The 26455-nt window shown below is 38.8% G+C and overlaps 1 protein-coding gene across 11 annotated transcripts in view; it reads right to left on the bottom strand.

Moving 5' to 3' along the window:
* The window catches only part of TENT4A (terminal nucleotidyltransferase 4A), a 61866-nt gene that overhangs the window by 12081 nt on the left and 23330 nt on the right, over positions 1-26455 (bottom strand). For 2 of the 11 annotated variants that reach the window (XM_054189932.1, XM_054189931.1), the window contains exons 8-12: positions 21019-21145; positions 13538-13638; positions 13105-13277; positions 9405-9473; positions 1560-1718 (exon numbers count right to left, since the gene is read on the bottom strand). In XM_054189932.1, coding sequence (XP_054045907.1) covers positions 1560-1718; positions 9405-9473; positions 13105-13277; positions 13538-13638; positions 21019-21145 — 629 coding nt within the window. The other 9 variants (XM_054189934.1, XM_054189939.1, XM_054189935.1 and 6 more) reach the window with 7 other exon arrangements.

The following is a 26455-nucleotide window of genomic DNA, read 5'->3' as shown; positions in this document are numbered from 1 at the left end:
TTTCCCCTCTACTCAACACTGGTGACACCACACGGAGTGCTGGGCCCAGGATCGGGGTCCCCAGTAACAGAGAGACATAGACATACAGGTGGGAGTCCAATGAAGGTCCATGAAGATAAATAAAGAACTGAAACATTTGTCATACAAGAAAATTATGACAGAGCTTGCACTGCTTAATCTCAAGAAGAGAGAGCCCGGAAAGGATCTTATGGATGGGTCTAACTAATGAGCAGGCGTAAAGAAGACGGAGCCAGACTCTTCTCATCAGCGCCCAGTAAAAGGACAAGAAATAATAAGCATAAACTGAAATACAGAAAACACCATTTAACTTAAGAAAACAACACTATTTTACTGGAACAAGTTGCCCAGAGTGGCTGGGGGGTCTCCATCCTTGGAGACACTCAAACCCTGACAGGACAAAGCCTTGAGCAGCCTGGTGTAGCTGACCTTGTTTTGGGCAGGACGGTGGGACTAGGTGACTTCTAGAGGGCCCTTCCACCCTCAACTATTCTGCAATTCTGCAAAATACTTGAACAATCTTAAAGGAGAAACTGAAGCAAATACATCTTGTCTCATGCCCAAATTGTCAAGGAAGTGCTGAATCAAATAAAAAGACAAGGTCATTAAATTAAAAAATATCCTGGCCCTAGATTCGCAAGAACTGTGATAGGAGGACTGAGAGAAGCAAGAAAACATAAGAACCTGACCAAAGTGAGGTTTCAGAGAAACCAACTCATTATTTTGTTATCATAGGCAACCTACAACAAGCTCACGTGAGACAGCTGTTTTGACTAATAATTTAATAATCAAAATTGAGGGACTATTTTCCTACAGATAGAGGCACTGAGGCTGTAAGAAAAACTGAGGATTTTTCTTCCCCTTGTACTATAACGGATACATTAGCAAAAACACTTCAGGCTAGCTGAGTAGCATACAGTTTCCCTGCACGTTCACCTCCCAGCACATTTGAGCGCACATTTAACATTTTGGTAAAAGCTCTTGTAAACATGTACACAATTAATTCTCTGCTCTCTGTCTTTAAAATGTATTACAGAAAGTTACAAGTGTAGTCAGATATGTTCTAATAATTCAAAAATCAAGACAACTAAACAAGCCTAGACAGATCAGTATTACTTCTTCAGATTCAAAACTAGCTTACAGATACACCACCTACATGAAGTTTCTATTTTAAGAACAGGAAGTTAAATAGCCTAAAGATCTGCAAATATCACACTGGTTAGGGACCAGGAGTCTCAAGTACAACTTAAGGAGTCAAACATCTGACACTCTCCCTTCAACATATTCCTAGATGTCAGTGTGCTGTGGAAGGGCTCTTCAATTCAGAGGTGTGTCTCAAACAGCGAACCCTTTCCCACCCATTCTTCTCCCCACGTTTCTGACACAGCAGATAAATACTTTTATGATTACATGAAGTTTAGCACATGCTATATGAAGGTTATCTTCAGAGGTTTTTAGACTGACAGCACAGCGTAAATGATCTACACTTCCGATTTGATCGCTTTCTCATGAAAAAGTCGCTCCATTTAGTTGGCTCATACCTGATTACTGGCGGCCATTATCAAGGTTCTCGTAGGCGCAGATTGGGGTTTACCACTTGGCATAGGCAATGCGGGTGGTAAACTGGCCATAAGCTGAGTCGGTGCTTGCAGACTGAACTGGTAAACATTAGGAGCTGTGCAAGGTGGTGTATCAGAATCCTTTTGGCAGAGAAAAAGGGGAAAAGAAAAGCAACTTTACAGAAAGTACAGTATATACAGGCTATGCATGTGAAAATGCACCCAAATATCAACTCATGTGAATACTGTAAAATTTAATGATTCGTTTCAATGGTAAAAAATAAAATACAAGCCAGCACTATGTTTATTTTACATACTGAGCAAAAGTTTAATTGAACCTGCATCAAGAAGGTAATGTCAACAGGTCTATCACAGGTCAGTTTCAGTCAGCACAACCTAAAGCCAAACTTTTATCTCTACCAAATTTGAATTAAAAGATGGGAACTAAGGTTGGAAAAAAAAAAAATGGAACAAGAACAGCAACACTGTTAGTGATACATGGGCTAGAATTTTAGGTGCCATTACAGAATCAGTCCTCTGAACAGTGTTCTGGATTGTACTTAACTGTACAGCAAAGTTACTCACTGTAATTGTCATAGTCTTCTCCCATTCTACCCAGCAACAGCAAAGTTAAGGCTCCACCTACCAAGAAACAAGGAGATGGTCTGCCAGTCAAGACTAGTACATGGACACCAGTCATCCACTTCACTGCTAGTTAGGAGCTCTGCTCCCCTCACTTTCCATTGGAAATCTGCTGCTTTTTTACCTTGCCCTTAATTCCAAAGTATTCTGAACTTGAAAATAGTGGAAAAAACCTATTCTTTGTCCCAAAACATGACTGCTTTTTTCCATTCCTATCCGTTTGGCTCTAAGTATAGCAAGAGATGGGACTTGGCCAATTAGTAGTTTAGGAGTTACTAAATCAAAAGACAGTATTGGCTCAGATCATCAAGGACCTTTACTGTCAAAGTAATTACCAAAATATTCTATTGCTCTTTCTCTAAAGATTAACTGACTGGAAGCAAAAACTCTTCGCTTAAATAAAGCAAACTTTAAATAAACCTCCACCACTACTTCTTGCCCTCACATGGCCTTGTTTTCCAAATTAGAGTATTCAGAGAATAGGCTGTCTAGGAAAACATTTTCAAGAACAGAAACAAGAAAATATTTAAAACTTTTTCTTGAGGAAAGAAGGAGGTCATTTGAGGGAGACTGACAGTTGTGAATACTGAGCAGCCTAAGCAATGAATTACCAGAAAGCAAAACTTGCATCCCAGCTGAAGTGAATACCCACAGTACAAACAGCCTTCAATAAAACTGTCAGCTATTAGAACAATCACTCCTTTACTGGTCCATATGAAGTTGTGCTTACTGAAAAATATGTTCTAGAAAGAAACTGCTCTCCTACTAGGTCAACTAATGGTAAAAGTTGGAGCATGCCTTTGTGAAGCAGGTTGAGATACTTGCATCATGAATTCACTGGAGACAGACCATACCGGTAACAAGAATCTGTGCAGAAGCTTAAGTCTTATTTATGAGATCAGATGTTTACCATTTAATAAGTACGTTCACAGTGGGCAACCACGTGCTGTAGCACTGATCAAAAAATTAAGCTTAGTTGTATGCACATGCAAAGCTGACTGCCTGGATGACAGCATTTTTCTCCTTTGCCCAATCCTACAATATTAGCCATGGGAACAGGCTAAGGTCTCTACAAAGATGAAGCTGATAGATTCTTAACTAAGTAGGTGGTAGAGTCAGGTACAAGGGCAAAAACTCGGATTTCTAAACTGAAGTTTCTTCAGACACTATTGGTCATGGAATTATAAAAAGTGGGAAAAATAAAGAGGGGGTAATCCTGTTTGAACAGACAACTTCTGAGTATGCTCACAAGTAACCATGAGCAGGCAGATGGGAGGGAAAAGGGGATCTTGTTGTCTATCCAAACCAATGCACTATCTTCTGCGATGCAACCTTCACAAACTTGACCAAAGAATAGTTTTAGCCTCTCCACTCAAAGAATCTCCCCTTTCTTTTCTGCTTAGATACACTTAGACCACCTGAAGATTCACATACCTAACCCAGATGGAACACTTCCCATTTATAAGATTTCTAAGGGATTTTGTTAACAAAACCAACAAACAACAAAAACTTTTTGCTAACAAAAAGTTAACTCCAGTATGGAGCAGCAGCAGACGGAAGAGAAAAGGAAGTCATATGGTTTAACTGTGACTAGATAAGTTTCAACACAAGGAAGCTTGTGTTGCTTTATTTTAATTTTGTAATACGTATGTTCTTCTGCCTCAATGTTATTTACTGATACAGGTCTCATACAAGTAGACTGTAATCCCTCTTCTGAGGCAATCCTGGATTGCTAACAGGATTGCTGTATGGAGTTGATATACTGACTTCTCATCAGCATCAAAATCCCTTTTGTGAAGGAGAGCATTACCTTTCTTCCTCAAACTGAAAGGTTAACCCTCAGTGATCAGAAAGCTGAACCGAATGTGAACAAAACTGATTTTCCACAGGCACTGCCTACACTGAGGTATTAAGTCTTAAGAATGCTATCCAAAATACCACGTAAGTGTAATGTGCAAATTTGAAGCACTACAGAAGCTCAGAAGACCTACAGTAAGCAAATGCACACCGGTAATGCTCTGACACTTTAGATCCATGTCTGGAAGACAAAAACCTCTTACCCTTACTGGGTTCAGGGCTACAGAGGTCACATCATAAAAAGATGAATGTAAAATAAAGGGGTAAGATCCCTCAATCGATTTTAGCAAATAATCTAGGAATAAAGCTACAATGACTGCACTAAGACCCAAGATAAGTTCCTGATGTCTTGAATACTACTACGAATGCCAATCATACAGAGTCCTTCATCCTGCAAGGAAAATACCTTCTAGAGATCTATCTTCTAAAGCTTTTAGAAACAAAGAGAGAGATTGCCAGATGCAGGTTTATCCTACTGGGAAGTTTCCATTTTAGAACACACACTTTAAACCAGTTTCAACTTCCTAAATGAGAACTTAGTACCTAGAAGGAAGGTATCTACCATTCATAGCCTTGATTACTGAGGACTCTTTAATTTACCTTAATGTTGGAAAGAAGATAAAGTATGGAAGACACCTAGAAACTCAAGTGTTACTGATGAACTCTCATCTAGCTCCAAATTTTAGAAATGGAATCCCCTAGCTTTCTGTCTAGACAGAAACGCTAAAACACTGCAGTCATATGGAAGATGAAGCGCTGAAGCAATCTTACAATCCAAACTTCTGTTTCTGACATAAGAGGACAAAAAAAATCCTTTACTGTTCTGCAAAATGCATCTCCCATTGTAACAAGTCCCAGGACCTCATCAGCAAGAGAATACTTACTTGAAAGAAGCTCCTTATTAACTACGTCTGGCTGTAAGAGCTTTCAATGCCATTAATACTCGAGGGTTAAGATACAAGGTAAACTGTACCAGTACATTTATCCATCAAGACAACGGTTCCATTTCCATGGGCACTTGATTATACTCATAAGCTTCCTTTCCATGATGCTAAATGCATGAAAAAGTGGCGCCTTCTGCTTTGTTTCATGATGTAGTCAGTTGAGAAGTTTCAATTGACTGACAATACTTATCATTCTAGAGCTTTCAATTTCCAAGATAATATTTTTTTAAAGTGGCCTAAGAAGATTAATTCATGATCCCAGTCTTTGTAAGTTTTGGCCCAGTGGTAGAAAAGTCTAACTATCCTAGAAGTCAGTATCCACAAATCAAAACTTAAACAATAGAATGCAAATTTCTTGCTAATGTGACAGATTTGGGTTCTTATACTTCATGCCCCACCCCCAAAAGAACTACCTACAGAGGTCTTGGCAAAAAGATTCTTACTTTTTCTATTCTCCAAACTTCTACTATTTGAATTTATTTTTTTTTTCCTCTTTCCCACAACATTCAGGAGCTGGAAGCTGTGAGAGAACAATGACGACTTCAGTAAAAATTGTGTTCCATCTTTGAAAGCAAAGAACTGAAAATAGTGAGAAAATTGGTCTTTACAGTTAGCATTTTACACTACAGATTTTTTCATGGGCTCCTCTCCTTTCTCACAATTAAAGTGATTTAACAGGTAACTGCTGCCAGTCTTACTCCTTTTGCCTCTTTTCCTGTTCTAGCCTTCTCCATTAATACCTGCATTAGCATTTGACATTATTATGAGCCAATTTCACAGAGGTGAACCACAGAAACAGTTTTTACTGTCTTCACCTTCTGAATCAGCTCACCACAGGATCAGAAGAACAGCAGTACAGAAAAACAGGAGCAGCTAGTGAACAGAAACATCCCCAGCAAGAACATCTAACTACTGGATTGGCTTAGTAAAAGTGTACAACCACACTCCTTGGAACATAAAGCAACACCGGAAAACTTCAGATACTTCATAGTTCAGGGCCATGTGCAGCAGAAAAACTTCAAGGCATGCTCTTGCTTGAATGGTTTTAGCCCCAGCGTACTTAACTCTGCTTGATAAAGCAACATGCTTCCCAATGTGATTTCAAGGATTACACCCCTGTCTCCTTTCTTCCACATCAGCTTCTGCCATTTCCCTTTTTGGTAGGTGGAGCCATAACTTAAACTATGGTGTAAATAAAGTAGAATTGAGATGAGCAAAAATTCTACTCCTGTAGGGGAAGAGGGGGGGGGCCGGAATTTGCATCAATATGGTTGCACCATCCCCATGTTCCAGCCTATAAGCAACACCAAACAGTCTCGAGTAAGACGCAATTGGTTGATTTCTCTGCCTTTAGGTCAACTGCATTACAAAAGGAAAATGTCTTGGTCATTATGCTTACAGGAGAGGAAAAGTAAAAGATATACAGAATACACAAACAAACTGAAAAATATACATCCTCCAAAAGCGTTAGTGTTTGTTTTCCAGAAAGACAACTAAAGGTGTAATCTAATCAGTATCTACAAAGATTAAGCACAAGCACAGTACCCCTTTAACCTCACCTCGTTATATCCTGCCAGGCCTAACCATGGGCTTATTCCATGTTTTATCAATACTCACTGTATTTCAGATAAGCCATCTTAAATAAAAAAAAGGTCCCAGAAATGTGTCATTTCAAGTTTCCTTTGTTACCTCTAATACTTTCATTTCACAGGCTTTCAACTGGTCTGTATTGTTAAGAGTACAGCAGTATTTCCAGTTAGTGTTTTTCAAGTTAAGCACTAAATTATAGAACTCATTATGCAAGCTGAATATATACCATACTAGCATATAAATATTGAATTTAGGTTTTCTTCTATTCTAAAAAGGCTTAGGTACCTCTGTGTTTTTGAGGGGAGGGAATGTTAAGATATGGCAAGAACATGACTGGCACTTGGCATCAGAAAGTAGTCTGAGCTGTTACAAAATTGTCTGCTTCTCTCCTTACTTCACTGACATCACAGCAGCAAAATCCAATTTTACTTGCTGATTTACACATTCCCTCTGTACTCTTTGCTGCTTAGAATAAGTTGTTATTAAATAAAATTACTTTATAATTGTGTTCAAAATTGTGCCTCCTGCAGTTTGCAGAAATTTATTCTTCAAGTGGATATAGATAAAAGACTGCTTAAGCAACTGAGAAGGAAGAACTGAAGGAGAGCATAAGGCAGTATAAAACAGCACATTGTCAGAGATATGGGCGAAAAAATCAAAAAACAAATGTGGGACTATATGGTGAAAGAGGAAAATAGGCAAAAGCAGCACTGGAAAAGTTTTTTCCCCTCCAGTCTGCAGAAACTGTCAGTAATCTGCACAGCAAGAATAGGAGAAAACAGTAGAGTTTTAAAGGATATGGGGCGTAAACACTTAAAAGTCCCAAATCAAATGTCAACCAAAGCTTTTCCCTAGTAAAATCAGGTTGTCCATGTCTGCACAGTCAGGATTACCCACTGCTTTATTTGGAGACAAGCTGGCTGCAAGTCAGCATTTGTATTTTTCTTTAAAGATTAAAAGGCCTACTTTTTAGAGCACTTGCCTCTACTTGTTCAGGAAGTGGAAAAGAATATGACAGAACCTGCATTCTTCTACAAAAAGATGACCAACTATCCATACGCATATTTGAATTGTTACTTTGGTTAAAACATGAGAATATTCAGGCATGTAGGAAGAAGGGAGAAAATCTGTAGAGTGCTTGCTCTCAGAGAATTTTGTTGGACTACCCTCTTCTGCCCCCTCTCCTACACACACACTTTCAACTGGAACTCTACAGATTAATCATAGTCATTAAGACAGGTTTAACAGGACTACACGAGCTGCTACAGTAACTATTCTGAAGTGTTTGTCCCTCTACTGCAGATAAGCATATCTTACACCTGCAAATTTAATTGCTTTAAAAGAAAGCAACATTTATCAGGACAAGATACATGACTATGACCTCTATCTGTGAATAGAGAAGTACAACAGTTCCTGCGAATACGCTGAAATGCACAGCCTTTGACTAATAGGAAGGAAGGGGAGATGGTGATAACTTCATTAAGCATGTTGATTTCAAGTACTAAGGCACAATTACTGCAGAGCAAGTAACAGTTCCAAAGTCAGCGTGGAACTTGTATGCATTCAGCAGAACGATAGCAATAACAAGTATTAGTCTTACAGACATTTATATACTACTCTCACAATGTATGCATCCGATCAAAGTACTTAGTACCTGAAGACAGTGAAAAGACACATTCCACAAAACACTTAAGGTACTGCTTGGTATATCCCCTAACTGATGGGGGCAGAACATTAGGCAGATCAAGCACTGACATTCTGATGAAAGGTTGTTATAAAGCCTGAACAGCAATGGCTACAGCTAAAATTTCAAGAACAGTCTGAAAGAACATATTTTAAGTGCTAAACAGTTAAATAGAGGCAAGGATTGTGTTCTCTCCCAAACTAGACTACACAGATACCTTGTTCACTGGAACTTCAACTACCTTGACATGACTTCATGGTCTTGAGAAGTCAGAACTCTTCACAAAATCCTGTCACAGAAGCCCAAAGAACATTATCACCAGAAACACTGAGGTAAGGTGTATGAAATTTCTTAGATCCAAACTTCTAACAGACAACTTTGAGCTTATGTGCTGGACTGGATATGAGATGATATATCCATTAGGTGACAGAAGAGAGCTTTAAAGCTTTCCTATGAGCCATTACATCTGTCACTGATATGCAGGTATCACTGTCACATAAAATACTATGCTTTATTTGGCATAACAGCATCAAAACTGCAGAGCATACTTAACACCAGGAATTATACCAGACCAAAATGAGACTGCAAAAACATACCTATGATTATTTTTTACTTGGCAGAGACTGTTGATCAGGCAGCAGATATTCTCCAGCACTACTCTAGGACTTCCTGAGCTAATAAAAAGCAGCTTTCCACAATGCTTAAGCAACAAGAAATCTAGGTCACCAGTTACAGAGTGCAGGTCCAGAATAAAAAAGTACCCAGGAAAAAAAAGGCATTTTCAAGAGGAATTTGGTCACTGCTTAGGTTCTCAGACTGACATCTGCAACTAGCCAGAACAAGCAGAGAGCTGGGGGGAAAACATAGCTCATTTCATCTGGTTTCAGATTCTCCTAACAATAACTTTACTCAGTATGAAGGTTAAAGTGAGATTTACTAATGCCAGAGGCTTATTTTCTGTTGTGGAACAGTTTGACTCTTGCTCCCGTAGAGTAAAAATTCACACACTTTGCACTGTCCTTGATAGCAAAGATATTTATAAAGCACCTCCCATTATTCACTTCAACATTTGTTGGATCATGTGGGAATGTGTAGTATTGTGCAACTTACCTGTTTGCATGAGTAAGTGAAGAACACATACTGCCTCTTTGTCAGGGCAGCACATGGTATTTTAAATACCTGCACAGCAGAATACTTCAATTACTACACAGGTCAGTTTGATAATTAACAGAATCCAGAAAAATGTATGCACAGTTGAGTACATTCTGATGATCAGACTCCTTGTATCCATGGGTTTATTTCCATGTGTTCCTCAGTTAGCTCCTGATCACTAATATTTATATTCTGCACAGAGCTGAGGTAACAGGGCAGGAATTTCAGTACTCACTATTTTGCAAGGAACTACATTAGAAGTACCAGTGAGAGTCAGAGCTCTGTACTGACAGGTACAGTAAGACAAGCCCATAAACAGGACAGCTCTCTCCCTAACAGTGATACCAGAAGACATATTTCTCTTTTACAGTCTTGGAACCACAGTTTACTGGTGCTTATGAAAGCTTTCTCTTATGACTAAGATTTTGCAGTTTCCTTGGATGCTCCTGAAAGACAGCACAACTAGAATTTCATCAGCCAGACAGTGCCGGCATGAGGCATTTTGTAAATAGCTTTGCTGCCTTGGAAAATCCATAAAAGGATACTTTTTGTACAAATTATGACTTAGCCTTATTAGATCCAGTTCTTAGTTTTGGGCTGTGTAGACAATGGCCCAGAAGTGTGTTCTGGGCAACTACTCCTGGATCTGCAGAGATTAAAGCAATCATCTTCCTGAATTTGAGACAGTGTACTAAGAAAAAGCATATACAATTAAATATGGGGAAGAAGAAGGCTGTCCCTGAAGGAGGCAGTTCTCTTGTTCCTCAGCGGTACCTGAGTTCTCATCTTCAAAAGATTACCATCAGTATGCTCCCTGAAGGAAGGAAAGCAGTAGCAGGAATCAAAAGAACTCAGGGTAGTAACTTTAAGCTCGTATATCCCTGACACTTCCATTTTTTTGAGTATGTACAAAAGTTGACAGGCTGACTTCTAAATGTTAGCTCTGGTTTATGCCAATCAGGCCTCCAGAAAAACTTGCTCCTTTTTATTGTTCTATTCTGACACCTGTTCTCCTGCTACTGGAACAAATCTATAACCATTGCTATCTCTGAAGTGCCCATAAATCCATGACACCTGGAGCCTTGTCTATTCAGCTGCTGAGCCATATTTACAGAATATAAGGCAAAAATCTGTAACACTGCCAGAACTTGAAGGAAGCAAATCTCTAAAAACCATACAGCATGCTGTATTACAACCAACTAAACTAACTACTGTTACAACCAACTATTAAACTATAGGGTTTAATAAAAATTCCAGGATCGCTATGGGCAATACTGCACTGCTTGGATAATGTTTGCACACTTAATATATATATCAGCTGGAATATTTGACCTTCAGTAGAGCTGAAGTTCAGAGAGAGGCAGTATGACCAAATCAAGTCACAAGTTGCCAAGCTTATTTCTTCTTCCTCAACATACGTAAGTTGACTTCTATCATATCGGTAGGCCAATCTCGGAAAGGTCAAGGTGCATCTGATCACTGTTACCAGTGAAACTTTAGCAGTAAACTGGAAAGCAAATACACTATCAAGTCACTCTAATTTGACAGCTACGATCTTGTCATTGATACACAGCAAAAGATATTCTGCAGTCATGCAAAATACATCTCCAGAAACAGTGTCTTCATGCAGACCTTGTGCTTAAGGTCAACAGTGGCATCATAGGTATGAATATTTTGCTATTAAAATAAAACTGCAATTATTGAGAAGAGATCCAAAAACTGTCAATCTAGGATCTCCCCGTTTCCCGCATTTTCTTTATAATCTGTATCTTGCTTTCAGTCTCCAGTATCAGAGATGTTCGGAAGATTTAACTTTAAATGAACACAGAATCTGTCCTGAAGAACAATTCTTCCACAAGATCAGAGCTACCACTACATACAACTCTACAGTGATGAGATGCACCATATCCATATTCCCTTGTTCTGAAGCTGATACCAAAGTTCGCTGCATCATACCTGTTTGCAGTGCAGCAGAAGTTTTGTCACAAATACCAGTTGTCACGCATGCTAGATGTTCCTTTGCTGGAACCTGGGCATAGTATAATGCCAGATCATGCCCGGGACAGCCTCTTCCACTCCAACAGAATAGGCTTCTCCTCCTGAATCAGGTGCAGCTCAGGACTGCTTAACCAGAACTTGCTCATCCTCACATATCCAAGTGTGACTAGGATGAACTCATCAGTTATTTGTTAGAAACCCGCCATTCCATTCCAAATTAAGACAACATGCTGGCAGTCTAATAAGGATGGAACACCAATAAACGACCAGGTCTTAAACTAGGGGCTGTCATAAGAACAAGGGCATCAGGTATTTTGTTAAAAAAGGCAGCATTTCCATTTACTGTGTGGATGCCCAAACTGATTGCGGGTCGTTCTTGTTGAGAGCTTCCTTTTCACTTTTCATTAATTTCTCTGGCATTGGGCAATGAAGTTTCACCTTCAGTGTCAGGCAAAAAGGGACTAAGGGGAGGTCATAACCACTCACCACCCATTACTTTGAGAGTTCATAATATTAAGAAAATATTTGCTTTTTCTCATAAAACTTATTACAGCGATATCTTTCTCACTAACATACTGAAACCAGGAGCATGGCTAGTAGTATCACTGGCAAGCATCATGCTGTTCTTTTTCCATTAGCTAGATGGTGCAACTAAAGCGTTTACCATATTTACTGGAGGTGGAGTGAAAAGACAATTCAACACAGAAAATTCAGTAAAGAAATTACAGAAAGTAACCAGAACATATAAAGAATGCATTTGTCCCCCAGAAGTTATTAAATTTTTATTGAATACAATTCCCAACTTTTAATTCCATATTTGACTAGTTTTTGAAAGCAGTCAAGAAACAGGTACTTGGACCTCTCTCGGCATCATCCAGTTATTCAGTACTGTAGCTAACTGGATATTACATCTTGTTCCACTCAATACCTCTACCCAGCACAGAACACTTCAGTAGATTTATAATGAGTACCTCATGCCATGCAATGCAATGCAATTTTGTGCTTTATAATCCGCACTGCCCAATTCCCTGTTGACTTAACTCCACATCGAAACAAAAACACCTTACAGAATCTTAAGAGTCTGGGAACATACCTAAAGAGACTATAGCCTTTAACTTCCAGAAAGTTACAATAAAGGCCAGCAATTACTTTCAAATTCCACTTTCAAACAAGGAAGCTGACAGCAAGACTTTGCATACGAGGGCCCCATTACCATTAAAACATGAACTGACTGCTTGGGTGAAAATAGTAAAGAATATTATTCACCTTCACAGCATGGTATGATGTTCATGTTCAATTTGGGGTGTGGGGGAAAAGGACCAGAATTTAACAATGGGAGATTCTGCTTGATGGGAAGATTTATGAAGATATATTTCTACTCTTCTTACTTAAATAGCTACTGTTAACTTGGGTTTTTATATTTTATTACATCTAACTGCTATCACAAAGAGTACTGAAGATTTAGTATGTAATTAAGACCCATTTAATTTAATGAAAAAATATTTGATTTCAGTAATTTTTCTGAGCAGGGGAAGCTATTAATTTGCTGTAGCAGCTTATGGATACTATCACATTAACTGCTGTTGTATCAGTTGAGGCTTTGAAGAATATCATAAACTCTGCTTCTTGTTAGTTTAACCCATTAAAAGAAAAAGCTTACAATGTCACTGCCGGAGAGTGATGATACAGAAGAGGCAGAAGAGCCAGAGGATAATTGTTGTGTACTAGTCAATGACAAAGTCAAGCGTTGGTTGTAAGATGGTTCAGAGTCTCTGTTCTGCTGCTGTTCTCCATTACACGGAGCTATCTGGTCTCTTATTTTCAACCTATTATCTGTTAACAAAACATAAGTATCATATAAGAGCACAGAATACAAACGCATGGGCCTTGAAGTCTAGGAAGAGCTGCAGTTTAACAAGTTAATTGAAAAATAGGCTCAGAGAAAACTAGTCTTGGGTTAGAAAGTTCCAAATTCCTTCTATTTTTTCCTACGTAACCAAAAGCGATTTATTTCAAGGCACGAGTAATTTTGAATTACATCATACTCAAGAAAAAAAATTTATATTGGTTTCGAGGATTCCTGCTATACCTACCAAGTTCAGGTGATAAGTTAATTTTGCTCCCCCACTTCTTTTTAATCCAGGCCCTGTAGTCAATCACTTCTTGGGTCACTTTGATGATTCTACCTAATGTACTAAAAAAAAAAAAATTCAACTAAGTATTAAAGACTGTTGATTACATATTTGCAAGCATTTCAACAAGCAATCAAATTAAGCTGGAAGTCAGTTTAAGATATCCCTACCCAAAGAATTGAATCCTTTTGAACTTCCATTTCCTTAGCACACCATTTAATCCACTAAAGCATCATAATTTTTAAACTAGTATAATACTTATCTTCTACCATACTAATATGCAAACAGTGACATATAAGACTTTTACTCTATATTTCTAAATGGAGTGAGTGCATCTTAATTATCAAGAATGTACATGCAGATACCAACGTACTTGATAAAAGCAGTTTACAGGTCCTTGCATTTCTCCATACAGAAATTATTTTTTTCCCCAGAATCTGGATTAGAACAGTTATGGGATGCACTGAAGACTATTAATATCCCCAGCCCCCCTAGCTGACCTTCACGCTGAAGCCAGAGACCTTCACTAGTCCTTGCTTACAGATCTACAATACAACTTAAAAGGTGCAAGATTCCCACAACTATAAAGGAAGTACCATGGATCATAAAGTAGTGGAAACAAGAAACAGACTGGCTCCAAAACCAGAGGAAGTTAGAATTTAAGAAAATTCATAACAGTAACTGGTTCAAAGAAAAAGCCTACCTGGTCCTGCTGAACAGTGACCAGTTATCAACAAGTACAAAGTAATATTTTTCCAATATACCTTCCCAACATTCAGCTATCTGAATTGTGCTACTTCATGAGCAGGAGTTGCATCCTTGTTCAAGAGCTAAACTTTCAAGCTTTTACTGGGGACTAGTGGCTGAAACACTTAACTATAAATTCGACGCTCAAGATACATGAAGGACGGACTATTGTACAAAAATGGACTGTGAAAAGTTACCATCTTGAAGAAGGTAATTTTATTTCAATTTTGAAAAATCTTCAAGAGTTACAATAAAGCTTATTGTGCATTTCACAGCATAAAGATACATAGTACCTGTACTGGAATTTTCTTTTGGTTTAAGTTTATAATGGGAAGGGAGGACGTACAGTGCCTAAATATATTTAGACTACCTTTATTAGGTCGATTTTTTAGTAACACTTTAAAAAGGATCAATAATTCTCCTGCTGGTTTAGGGATTACTATATCATGCAAGACCAAATGCCACATGTTCCATCTTTAGTCTTCCAACTTTAAGGCACATCGGTATGTTAGTACTGAAAAAGGCAGTACAACTATTTAAGCAAACATTGAACCAAATATCATCATCTAAGTTACAAGTCCAATAACTGCATAAGGGCCTCATGGACAGAATGAATATCATCCATCATTCTATTTATGTAATGTAGATAAAATGATGCATGTCAGAAAAACAAAATCTTGAATTTTACATACAGAATTAAAGGCATGATTGTCACCACTCAGCAACTGAAGATCTCGGTTATATATATAATATATATATATATATATAAAGAATAGGAAATTCTTTGGAAAACACAGCTCAATAGCTATGTAGAGCACATTAAGAAAGGAACAAATAAAAACAGAGGACAGTATCTTGTCAATGTATGCTCCCATGACATAACAGCATTTTAAATACTCAATGCAGTTCTGGTCTCTTAATCTCAAAAGGAAGTTAAGCCAGAGGAGACAGAATGAAGACAGGGATGACCAATACTGCAGAGAATCAGCTGTGGCCTTGAAGCTGCAGTTCCCAAGACAGCAATGCCAGTATGGGACTCAAACATACGCGTGCTGGATCTCTTCAGCACTGGGACAGAGAAGGAAACCTCACAGCTAAAAGTTTTCATCTGAGAATGCCTGCAGAAAGATTTGAGTTTTCACTCCAGGATGACCTACAAATTTCACAACTACTACCAGCTGTGGTCTTAGAACCAGAAAATTGACACAGACTGAATAACATAAGCTCTTATGTAGGAGTTTGTCAAGTCTGAAGCTTCTTGGAGTACTTTCCCCAGAAGCAAATCAATAGTCATGCCTTCATATCCAGAAGGAAAATGAATGATATAAGATGGCACTATATCAGCCAGGGTGACTGATATACCAAAAATGCTTGCTATCAAATAGATGTAAAGGGTGAAACTCCTGCTACATTAACAATTCTGGCAAAGTTGCACACACGGAACCAGGGAATCTCTTCTCTCACTAGCTCCTTTCACAGAGAATAGAGATCAAAGCCCCAAACCCTCATTTTTGCTGGAAAGGTGCGGGGAGGGGGAAGAAATTCACTAAGTTATCAGGTCAGGAGTCAAAAGGCAGTTCCATGCTACATTGCTTGTACACCAAAATTAAAAACATTCATTATGAGACATCAGAAACTGAAAGGTGATTAAGGCTATACTGCCATATACTTAATACGGCAGCAAAGAAAGAGGAAGCAAGTATGATCAAACTAGATACTGCTCTCAAAGAACACCCTTTCATATGTATGGGACTCAAGTACACCCACAGGGAGAGAGAACAATTTTTTTAAAATAAACATTTAAAAATTGTGCTTATATCTGTATCTTATATCTGTTCAACACTGAAAATGCTTCAGAACAAAAAACCTATTAATCTGCCCTGTCTTTAGTATGACAAAATTCCATGCTTTTGGTCGTCTTTTTTTGGCTGAGGCCAGAATTTCTACAGATATGAGACACTACCTTCTTCAAAGGTACTTGTTTAGATGACATAGAAAACACAGTTAACTGCTTAATAAAATTAAACATCTCTCCTGTGAAAGATGCCCCTTTAAGGTTTTTCTCTAATATTATCATATAGTAAAACCAGGAATAAGCTATTTACATACCTGGTTTATTTTATAAGAGTTAGAAGCTCCTCTTTTTACACACTGCAAGCCCTCAGTTCACAGGGACACTTTCTAGCTGTCATTACAACACAACTACGGTACAAATAAATCTTAAGGTGACTCTTAAAATGCTCAGATTGCTGATATAAGATTCAGTAAAATCAAATATCTAAAGCTCCAGCTTTACATGAATGAGTGAGTACCAGAACAAGAAAAAACATCAAGTCTGTGAAAGAACAGTCAAAATAACCATTCAGTAGGCCTTAACTGAGCTTATGAAATATCCCCCTGGTATTAAATGGGCAATATAATCTCAAAGCAGACTAAGGAACACCTGAGACAGATCCATTTGAGCATGAGGATAAAAATAAAGAAAAAAATTAAAACCTTTACCCAGACAAATACTCTGTGTAGGAAAAGCTGATATTGCTGATATCTCTTAAGAGACAGCATGCATTGTAGTGACAGCCACCCACCATTCAATATGTGAAGCAGAGGAAGGACTGTTTCAGACAGCGCGTTTTTGCTTTTGGCATCAGCAGATTTAGCAGGCAAATTTAAGGTTCCCTTTGACAGCTCCCAGGACTATTCTGGCCAACCAGGAGCAACCCAAACCTAACATAGAGACCTGTTAGCAGTATGATCAGTTGAACTGTACACTAGGAAGAGACCCAAACAGCTTTCAAGCACAGAGATGGAAAAATCACTTAATATATGGCCCAGACTACTGTAGTTTTGAAGATTATCACCTGTAAGTGACAACACCAGATATGCAGTAACAAAACCCTGCCAAGGCTTCCTCAAACTCTGAAATCTGGCCTGTTGGCATGACAGTCCCTTTCCCTCATCCACCTGCACCACATGTCTGGCACCAATAAGGAGGAACCTGTTACCAACCTGCAATTCTAGGAACTGAAAAAAGGTTTCAGAAGTCTTAGTTACTCTGGAAGGGCATATCACAGCTGAACCAATCTTGCATTCCTCATTTCACATGACCTCATCTGCCTCCCAAATGTGGCTATGCTGCTGTTTAGAGACACAGTCTGAGCACACATTCGTATTTGAACCATGTGACAGGCCAACATGTAAGCCAACATCCTGATCTACAGGCATACATATTGACCTGAGGATGCATCTTTGTCACGTCCAGATCAGCACAACTTATTGCTGTTAAATGGTACAATACTACTCTCTCCATCTTCCCCCAAACATGAACTCCTGTTGCTTCTCTTGCTTCTGATCTGCCCATCACACAGCCACAAGCTGGATCAACTTCTTGACATAAGTGTTGTTGATGATCTTGACATAAGCTAAACCTGATCCAAGGCAAGAGTCGGGAACATACAGATTGAGAAGGAATAAAAAGGGCCAGCTGACAGGAGACAGCCCACAGATAGGCTAGACAAGGTATAATGAAAAACTGCACTTTAATATCGAGACCATGGACAGGGTAGTAACAGATAGTCCACTATTTCAAAGAAGATGAATTAATGAGCAAGAGCATGTTGCCAAACATGTGCTAAAGTTTCCTGTGGTTAATCAAGAAACAGAATAAAACTGAGAAAATGGTCACTAACTTAAAACTTTGTGTCCAAAGAAAAGCAACAAAGCTTGCAAAGGGTCTAGAGAACAGGTCCTATGAGAAATGGCTGAGGGAACTGGGGTTCTTTAGTCTGGAGAAAAGGAGGCTGAGGGGAGACCTTACCACTCTCTACAACTACCTGAAAGGAGGTTGTAGAGAGGTCGCTGTCAGTCTCTTCTCCCAAGTAACAAGCAATAGGAAATGGCTTCCAGTTGCGCCAGGGGAGGTTTTGATTGGATATTAGGAAAATTTCTTCACAGAAAGTGTTGTCAAACATTGGAACAGGCTGCCCAGTGAAGTGGTTGAATCATCTTCCCTGGAGGTATTTAAAGGACATGCAGATGCAGCGCTTCAGGGCATGGTTTAGTGGCGGACTTGGCAGTGCTAGGTTAACAACTGGACTCGAGACAGACTGGGGACAAAACAGTGTTAAGGTAATTTCTGTAGCTGTAAGAATTACCTTTAGGACTCAGCTGATTACTGTTTCCATTCAGACAGAAGATAGCTTTTTATTCCTACTACACTCCACATGGTATATGTGGAAGCTTGAATGAAGATGCTGGTCAGAGTGATTTGAATCTACCCCTTATTATTCTGTGGGACTTGTTACTACTGAACATGGACAAGAGAAAGGAAGGACCAAAATATGGCGACTTTTTTTTTCCCCCCACACTAGGAATATCAGCAGCAGCAGTTGGCTCAAAGGCCTTACATTAATTTAGGCTTGTGCTGCTTTAAATTGGACTGACCCTGAAAAAGGGCAGTAACAATAATCACCCAGAAAGATCTGAAATCTACTAAGACTGTCATCTACAAAATAGGACTCTGTACACAGAAATTTTCCCTACAAAGAGCTGATACAAATCCAAAACCACCAGGTAGTTCAAGAACAGTTCCACTTAGGGGAACACTGGCCCCCATTATAACAAAACTGAATAAATTCAAGTCAGCCTGGGGAATTCAGCCTCCTGCAAGCTCCTGCCCTTTCAAGCGCTCTTCATTTAGTCTCTGTCAATCCTTCTAGTAAAAAGGCATATAGCTAGTTACTGCTCTTAAATGGAGACCGTTGTTTACAGTTTAACCTACCACTAACAAGCCTAGAAATGGGGAAAAAAGTGGATCAGGACAAATGGTTCCTGAAGGGCTAAGGCTTTAGGTCAGGCCACTGAAAAGTCTTTATACAGAGCCTGGCCCACTCCTCCTAACAGGTGGAAGAAGGATCTGAAACACACCTGGATTGCCAAAGTTTAACTAAAAACTGAGAATGAACATGGTCTGGTGTTGTGGTTCTGCAACAAACTGGTTACCAAACAGCTCACCATCCATCTACAGGTCCTTCAGCATTGACATGACTGGTGCTGGGGGAACTACCTGCATACAGGACTTTGTCGAATGCTGTTCCTCTTGCAACATCAGTCTCTGAGAGAATGGCAAGCCTCTGGCATGACGAGTTCTGAGACTCAGACATCACTGGCACAGAGAGCCCAGAACCAGCACAAAGACAGGTCAGATGTATGACACCTGAACACTGCTACTGGGACTTCTCCCAAGGTTTGAAGTTACAGCAACACTCAAAGCATTTTCCCAAATACAATAAGAAGTGTACATGTGAAGTGCACACATTGATGACATCTGAGGCTTCCATTAAAATACATTTACAAATATACTTTTTGATGTCTGTAATATATACAGGTACCTTATAAGAGAATGATTATATCCTTTGGAGAAACACAGAAAAGTTAATGAAAGTCAGGACCCAAGACACAAGCAAAACTTCAGGAATCCCTGAGTATTCTATCTATACTTATATAAGAATGAAGTTTCATTCTGCAACAGGAACTGTCAGCCAGTACACATTTAACAGATATAGGTTTAATCGATCGTGAAACAGCAGTCTCAAATGTCAGTGTGTAACACTATGTATCACTCTTCCTATAGCTCCATCACAGGCAGAAGTGCAGCCTCAACCTTTGTGATTTTAACACCACAGAAAACCTAGAGATTCATAGGCACTACTAAAACACTGTCAGTTTTAAATACACAAGAGAAAGACTGCATCCACTTTGTGGTAAACTTACTGTAGAATAACTATTTCACCTTCCAATGACATCAATGCTGGAAGTTAACAGCTTGACTAGAGTTTGTAATTGTATCCAGATGGTTTATGTGACTTGTTACAGCCATCCCTCCTGGCCACTAGCTAGGGAAGTCAAAGTCATTGGAATGCTAGGGAAGTATCAGGGAAGGAGATGGCCCCTGATCTACACCCAATTTGTACTGAGGGTTAGAATAAGATGCTAGAGCAGATATATAAATGCAAATACAACATGGCTGACATGCCTTCATTTTCTTTCTCCTCCTGCTTTCAAAAAAAGAAAAAGAAGAAAACTTGCAAAGGTGAGAGCTGAGAAAGTACTAACTGTACAGTGTTTCTACGAAAGACATTAAGAACTGCATTATAATGGCACGTGTAGAAGTATGCTGCTTTTAAAGGCAGTTCTGACATTCCGGCCAAACTGAACTGATTTCTTTTAATAGCTTAACTACATATCAAGCCTTTTAAAACAGCTTATGAGAGCATGTATTAAAGAACTAGGAAAATTTCTAGCCTTGTCTAGTTTTGTGTCTAAACAAGCAATTTGATTGCACACATTGCCTTCTACCACAGTACAGTCATACATCACACCAAACATTAAACCAGCAGACCTTCCTTTGAAGCACTTTAAGCAGAATGTTTGAGGAAAGACCAATTATCTTCTGTCTCCCTTCCACACTAACAGAACCTCATATTGGACTCGTCCTGGGTTTTGTCATGCTGTCTTCATTTCAGTGCTGCACATTGAGATATTACACTCTCATACCACTAGGCAGCCTAAATTTCCAGACAAATTTCAATACAGCCACAGTTAAACAATAAACAACAATATTCCTTTTATTGATTTAGACCCAAACATTCCTAATTGATTACACAGACAAATGGATATTCAAAAAGTGGACTAATTACCTCTCAGAATCTCTATTTGGATATGATCTTGCAAGTGGTGATACTGCATGGCTAAGAACAATGTAGGCATAATCAAAAACTTGTTTCACTTGCATGGCACCGTAAGAACTTCTGCCAACGTCGTTTCCTGAAATAATGTGACAGTCATCAGATCATCTTTTTTTAATATCAGTAACCAGAAAATTATTCATACTTAAAGCTCAGAAGCCTTAACAATACAGCTTAACTCTGTTTGAACTGGTTAGCCCATCCTACTCATATCAGGAACAACTAAGTGCATCTATCTCAACAAAAGCAGCTAACCTTAGGAATGACACTTAACATTACGCATTCAAATTCACCACTTTTAAAACACCTGTGTACCAGTGCCTGAAAGAAACAGAATAGAGATAAGCTTATAGCTCTTACAGCTGTCTTTTAAGAGGGAACCCACTAAGCTTAAAGCATCGTGTCTCACTTACCAGTAGAGTTTCTGCAGGCCAAATTCAGCTTAAAATTCCGCTTGTGCAACATTATCTTCATAGGGCCAGGTATACTTACATCAACCTCTACTTAACCTTATCGAAACTACAGGTTAATAAGCCAGCTCAGATAGATTATTTATCTCCACAGGATAAACCAGTTTGACAAAATCTATCATAGAGGATTCCAGAAGCTTGTAGAGCATTGCTTTTTGATCAAGTTAGTGGCACTTCTTGACTGCCCCTCTTTAAGCATGAGGGACATTTATAGCAGAACTCTTTCCAAATCCAGTGTCAAGTGTGAGGAACCACAGAAGTTAAGAACATGCTAATGCTTTCGTGTATCAGTGACAACATACAAGCATTAGTCTCCCATTTGGCACCTAGAAAGATCTTGCTAGTACTAGCAAGAAGAAAGATTTGGGTTTGGTTTTTTTTGTAGATATGTTTGGCACCAGACACCAATGGTTCACTGTCACCACTCAATTTAAAAGACAAAGAGAAAAACTTCTGCAAATTCCATGTTTAAAATACAGACTAGATCTTGAGTGGGTAGAAAGCTGCTTACAGTAAAAGGTTCTCTCCTTCAGAATGATGCTTGAAATGCTGTGAGAACACTGGAAAGGGACGAACCACCGAAGATGTTTATTTTAAGCTTGAAAATCAGATCAGGGCCCATGAACAGGTTTTAATGAAAAATCTACCTTGAAAATTGATGGGTATAGGACAGTATCTATCTGATGGAGGACTGAATCCAACGAGGCTGAATTTGACTTTAGAGGAATCCTTCATTCACTGAAGTATTTTGTCCAGCGAGCCATTATAGACAAACATACTGAGGTTTGCCATCCAGGGGGAAAAAAAAAAAAACAGCCTTGGCTTTACGACTTGACAACATATTTTAGTCCTTCAGGATTCTCCAATCATAATGCCACTTTATCAGGAAAACATAATCAATGAAAACAGACTGGGAACACAAGAGCATTTTGGGAACACAAAAATTCTTCAGTAATTTATGTGATCAAATAGAAGGTGATCAAGAAATACTCCCTGTTTACTGAAGTAACTGAGTATCTTGTTCTGAATGCATCGCTGCAGTATCCAGCAGCTACTACACTCAAAACTACAGAAGCCTCTCTAAATGGCATATTTGCAATTGAACTCTATCCTGAGGTAGAAACAGAGACCAATGCGGTCCTAGAACAGAGAATCTAGGAAGAAACACATTGTAATCAAGTTCAGAGCTGCACTACAAAGTAGCAGAGAACTTCACAAAGAACTTAGTCCAAAGGCAGCTGAATAGAGACCAAGGTATTTCAGTGGTCAAGAAATCAGATCACGAAAATGTTAATTCTACTAGAAAAACAAAAATTAATTTAGTACTGGTCTTCCAGGGACAGGACATATTGTTGTGTGCTGCAACAATGCCACGCTAAACGTATATACAAAATAGAATTAAATTAAGAAGCAATACAGAAATGGAATATATACAAGTGGCTAAACACTCAGTTGCACCTACCACTAAATTAGAGTTCATCCACGGTGGGACTTGATGATCTTAAGGGTCTTTTCCAACCTAAATAATTCTATGTTTCTACAAATTCACACAACAGGAATTAAGAATACACACTCAATCAAATTGCAATAGTTTAGTCTGATTGATGTAAAAATGCTACATTTGACATGCATCCTGCATGGAGTTTGACCAAAATGAAGACACTGCTGCTACAAACTGTTGGTTACTCTTTTCATCAGCCGTTGCCACCTCCACTGCTGTGCCAGCAAAAGAAATCGTAAGCCTTCCCTAATCCACTTACGGCAACTCAAGCAGTTTAGTTTAAACCACCAACGAAGTTGTGTATGAGTCTTGATTGAAGCAGATTTGAGAACAGAGGCAGGATAGCTCATGCCATAGCATGCCTAGGTTCCTGGATTGCCTCATTCTGCACCTGTAATTAGTTCATAAAAATGTCTGAATAAACAGTCTTATTCAATTATACAGTCTGCAGAGTTTCTGACTTGCGCTGCAGCTGAAAAGCAGGTATGGAAGGCAAAGCTACTATGCGAGCTACTGTGAACTGTACCAGTGAAGCCTGTATAGAGGTGGCCCTACCCAATCCGGGAAGCAACACATTAAAGAAGCCAGAAGATCACACATTTGCACTTGTTGTCCTGAATAAATTTTCTTCTGAGAGACCATTCCCACTAGCAGATCACTTCTTACATACCTGAGCATCCTTCTTTTGTCACAGTCTACAGACTGATCAGTTAAAGCACATAACCCAAATGCTCTCACTCTTTAAAAAAAATCATACAGACTTCAATCCCCAGATGTACATTAGTAGATAACAATGGTGTGTGATTTCATGTATAATTCAAACCTCATTCCTTCTTACAAAGCCTTCATCCTAAAGAAGCATGTCTAAGATTGTCATCACTTGCTTCAGTATTACCACTGCATCAGGTGGCCTTCCATTACCCGAAGCAGTTTTAAGAACATGGCCTGGAAAGGTAAAGGTAAGACCATGAGCTAGGACTGAAGCAGATCTATTTATGTTAAGCTATTAGCTGGTAAGTACCTTTTTGCAACATTCAGCATTAAAGTGCTTTTTCAGATGCTAACTTCAATGCATTTGTATATTTTTATAAATGCATATATTTTATATACACACACATATATATAATTGCAGGTTCTAATGACAAACATCAGATACTGAAAAACTGCAATGAGTAACTTTGGGTGGCCACTAAGGATAGAATAGATAATCCCAACAGTTACTGCCAATCTCAAATATAATTACTTCCTCGATTTGTGACCTATCAAGATGCAGAAGCAAGCAACATAAAGCATAATTAGTCCTGCAAGTTAAAGCGTCTCTTTTCAGAGAAAACACACTGAATTTAAGGTTTAGAACTTTTGTTAGTTCCCGCAGCAATTCAGAATGAAGAACAACCTTTCTCATGAAGGGAGCAATGCAGGTGGAACTCCAAGTCTTAAACTGCAATTTAGCTACTCTTGCCCACTGCCCATCTGAACCAAGATCAAAAACATTCCTGTTCTGAGCATCAGAAATGACAGAATGACCTTGATAATCACCTGACTCAAAGGCACAGAATAATAAACTTCCCTAACAATCTGTTGAATAAGTGTCAAGGTTGGTTTGGTTGGTTGGGGGGTTTTTTGTGGTTTTTTGTTGTTGTTGTTGTTGTTGTTTTTTCCCCCACAACCACAGATTAAAGATTTGTCACCTGCAGAGTCATGTCTTCCAATACAGGATGCTGTTAGACCAATTCCGCACAAACCTCTTCTAGGATGGTATCACCTGCCTCGCTCCAACATGTTCCTGTGAACAGACTTCTGAGTGTCTGGCTTTGCAGTTCTCCTAAATGAATATTTCCACTTTTTCCACATCAAAGAAAAGACAACTGCTTTGAGAAACTGAAATGGTGGCAGCTACAAAACGTTTATAGAAACTTCCTTCTTTGGATGATGCTAAGGGAAAATTTTTCATCTCATTACCCTGTCCTAGGACACTAACTCAAGATGAAGAATCTTAGGCTACGTATGAAAAGCAAGTATAAACTACCACTTTAAAATGCATCACCAGCTAGGTTAGTCTGACGTCTCAAATCCAGATTTCAACACGCTTCCCGCTTTAAGTGTACACTCCTGACATCTTTGTTGGAGTCTTGTTTCTCAAATCACAGAAATTATAATCCTCTAGCACCCAAGAATAGATCTTTCAGAATCTTAGAGGAAATCCTACAGCACCCAAGAGAATCTGCACAAAACCCACTACGACCAAAACAGCAAGACAACAGGTTGATGCCTGTTCCTTCCAAATCCAGAAAGTAACAGAAGGTACTGAGAAGGTAGAAATGATGTATCATATCCTTCTGATAGCAAGACATCACCATTTCACACTGGAAGAAAAAACATTTCCTACAATTTAAAGGAACTAATCCCAATAAACTTAATCCTGTTTCCTAGAAGACTGTCTAAAGCTATTCTTATGAGTTATACCTTTCAGCATCCTAAGGCTGAACTAGTGTACGCGCTCATAGGAGGGACCTTACGCTACTTGGATAGTCTTTAGCAATTGAAAGGCTTTTTTTCATCCCTGTATTTTTTGTCTGATTTCTAGATTAAGTCGTCATTTTTTGAAGTCTTCTTCCAAGGCTTAACCAGAACTTTAGAGAAAGCTGTGATCAGGCTAAAAAAAGATGGTAAACAAAGGATTAAAAATTTGTGCATATATTGCATAAACTGGTTTGAGGGAAAAACTCCAGAGCAGCTTACACGAACTTAAGTCAAAAAACATACGCATCCACTCTTTACCAAAATACTTGTTCCCATCTCCTCCACAGTACTGGTACTGACCCTCATGAAGATATAGACACTGAGTGGATCTGGCCACAAACTAATCAAGCAGAGATGACTTGTCAACTGGACAAGGTCCTGAACCCTTGGAAAAGTTTTTTGTACTGGGACACAAGCAGTAGAGAACTAAACTAATTAACAGAATTCTAGACATTATCTACATACACCTGACAGGTGCTTTTAGATACTGTAGGAATATGTGATTGAGTCTAGATCTAGGAAGGCTGTATTTGTGAGTTAAGATTCAAAGAGCCATCCTGTATGTTCTACGTGATTTTCCTCCTAGTTCCATCAGGCAAGTTCTGAAGCTTTATGGTAGCTGCCAGAAAATATCCCCATGGGACACAGTGGTCAAAGAACTTCAAGTTATTGTCAGCTTTCATTTCCCTTGCTAAAACACTTTCTCTCCTGTAGGAATTACATTATCTCAGCCCATAGAACCTCATCTAAAATTTAGTTCTTAACTCTTTGACAGTATATAACTAGACATCTTTCTTCTGAATTATAGTTCTTTGCTTCTGCAAGATTTATGCTAGGAGGAACAGTTCAGAGTCCTTACTAGACTTGCAATTCATTTTTTTTTATTCTCTGAAAA

The sequence above is a fragment of the Rissa tridactyla genome, chromosome 2, assembly GCF_028500815.1.
Source record: "Rissa tridactyla isolate bRisTri1 chromosome 2, bRisTri1.patW.cur.20221130, whole genome shotgun sequence".
In the NCBI taxonomy this organism is placed as follows: Eukaryota; Metazoa; Chordata; class Aves; order Charadriiformes; family Laridae; genus Rissa; species Rissa tridactyla.
Note: the sequence above shows the minus strand (reverse complement) of the source record. Positions and strands in the feature narration are given on the sequence as shown.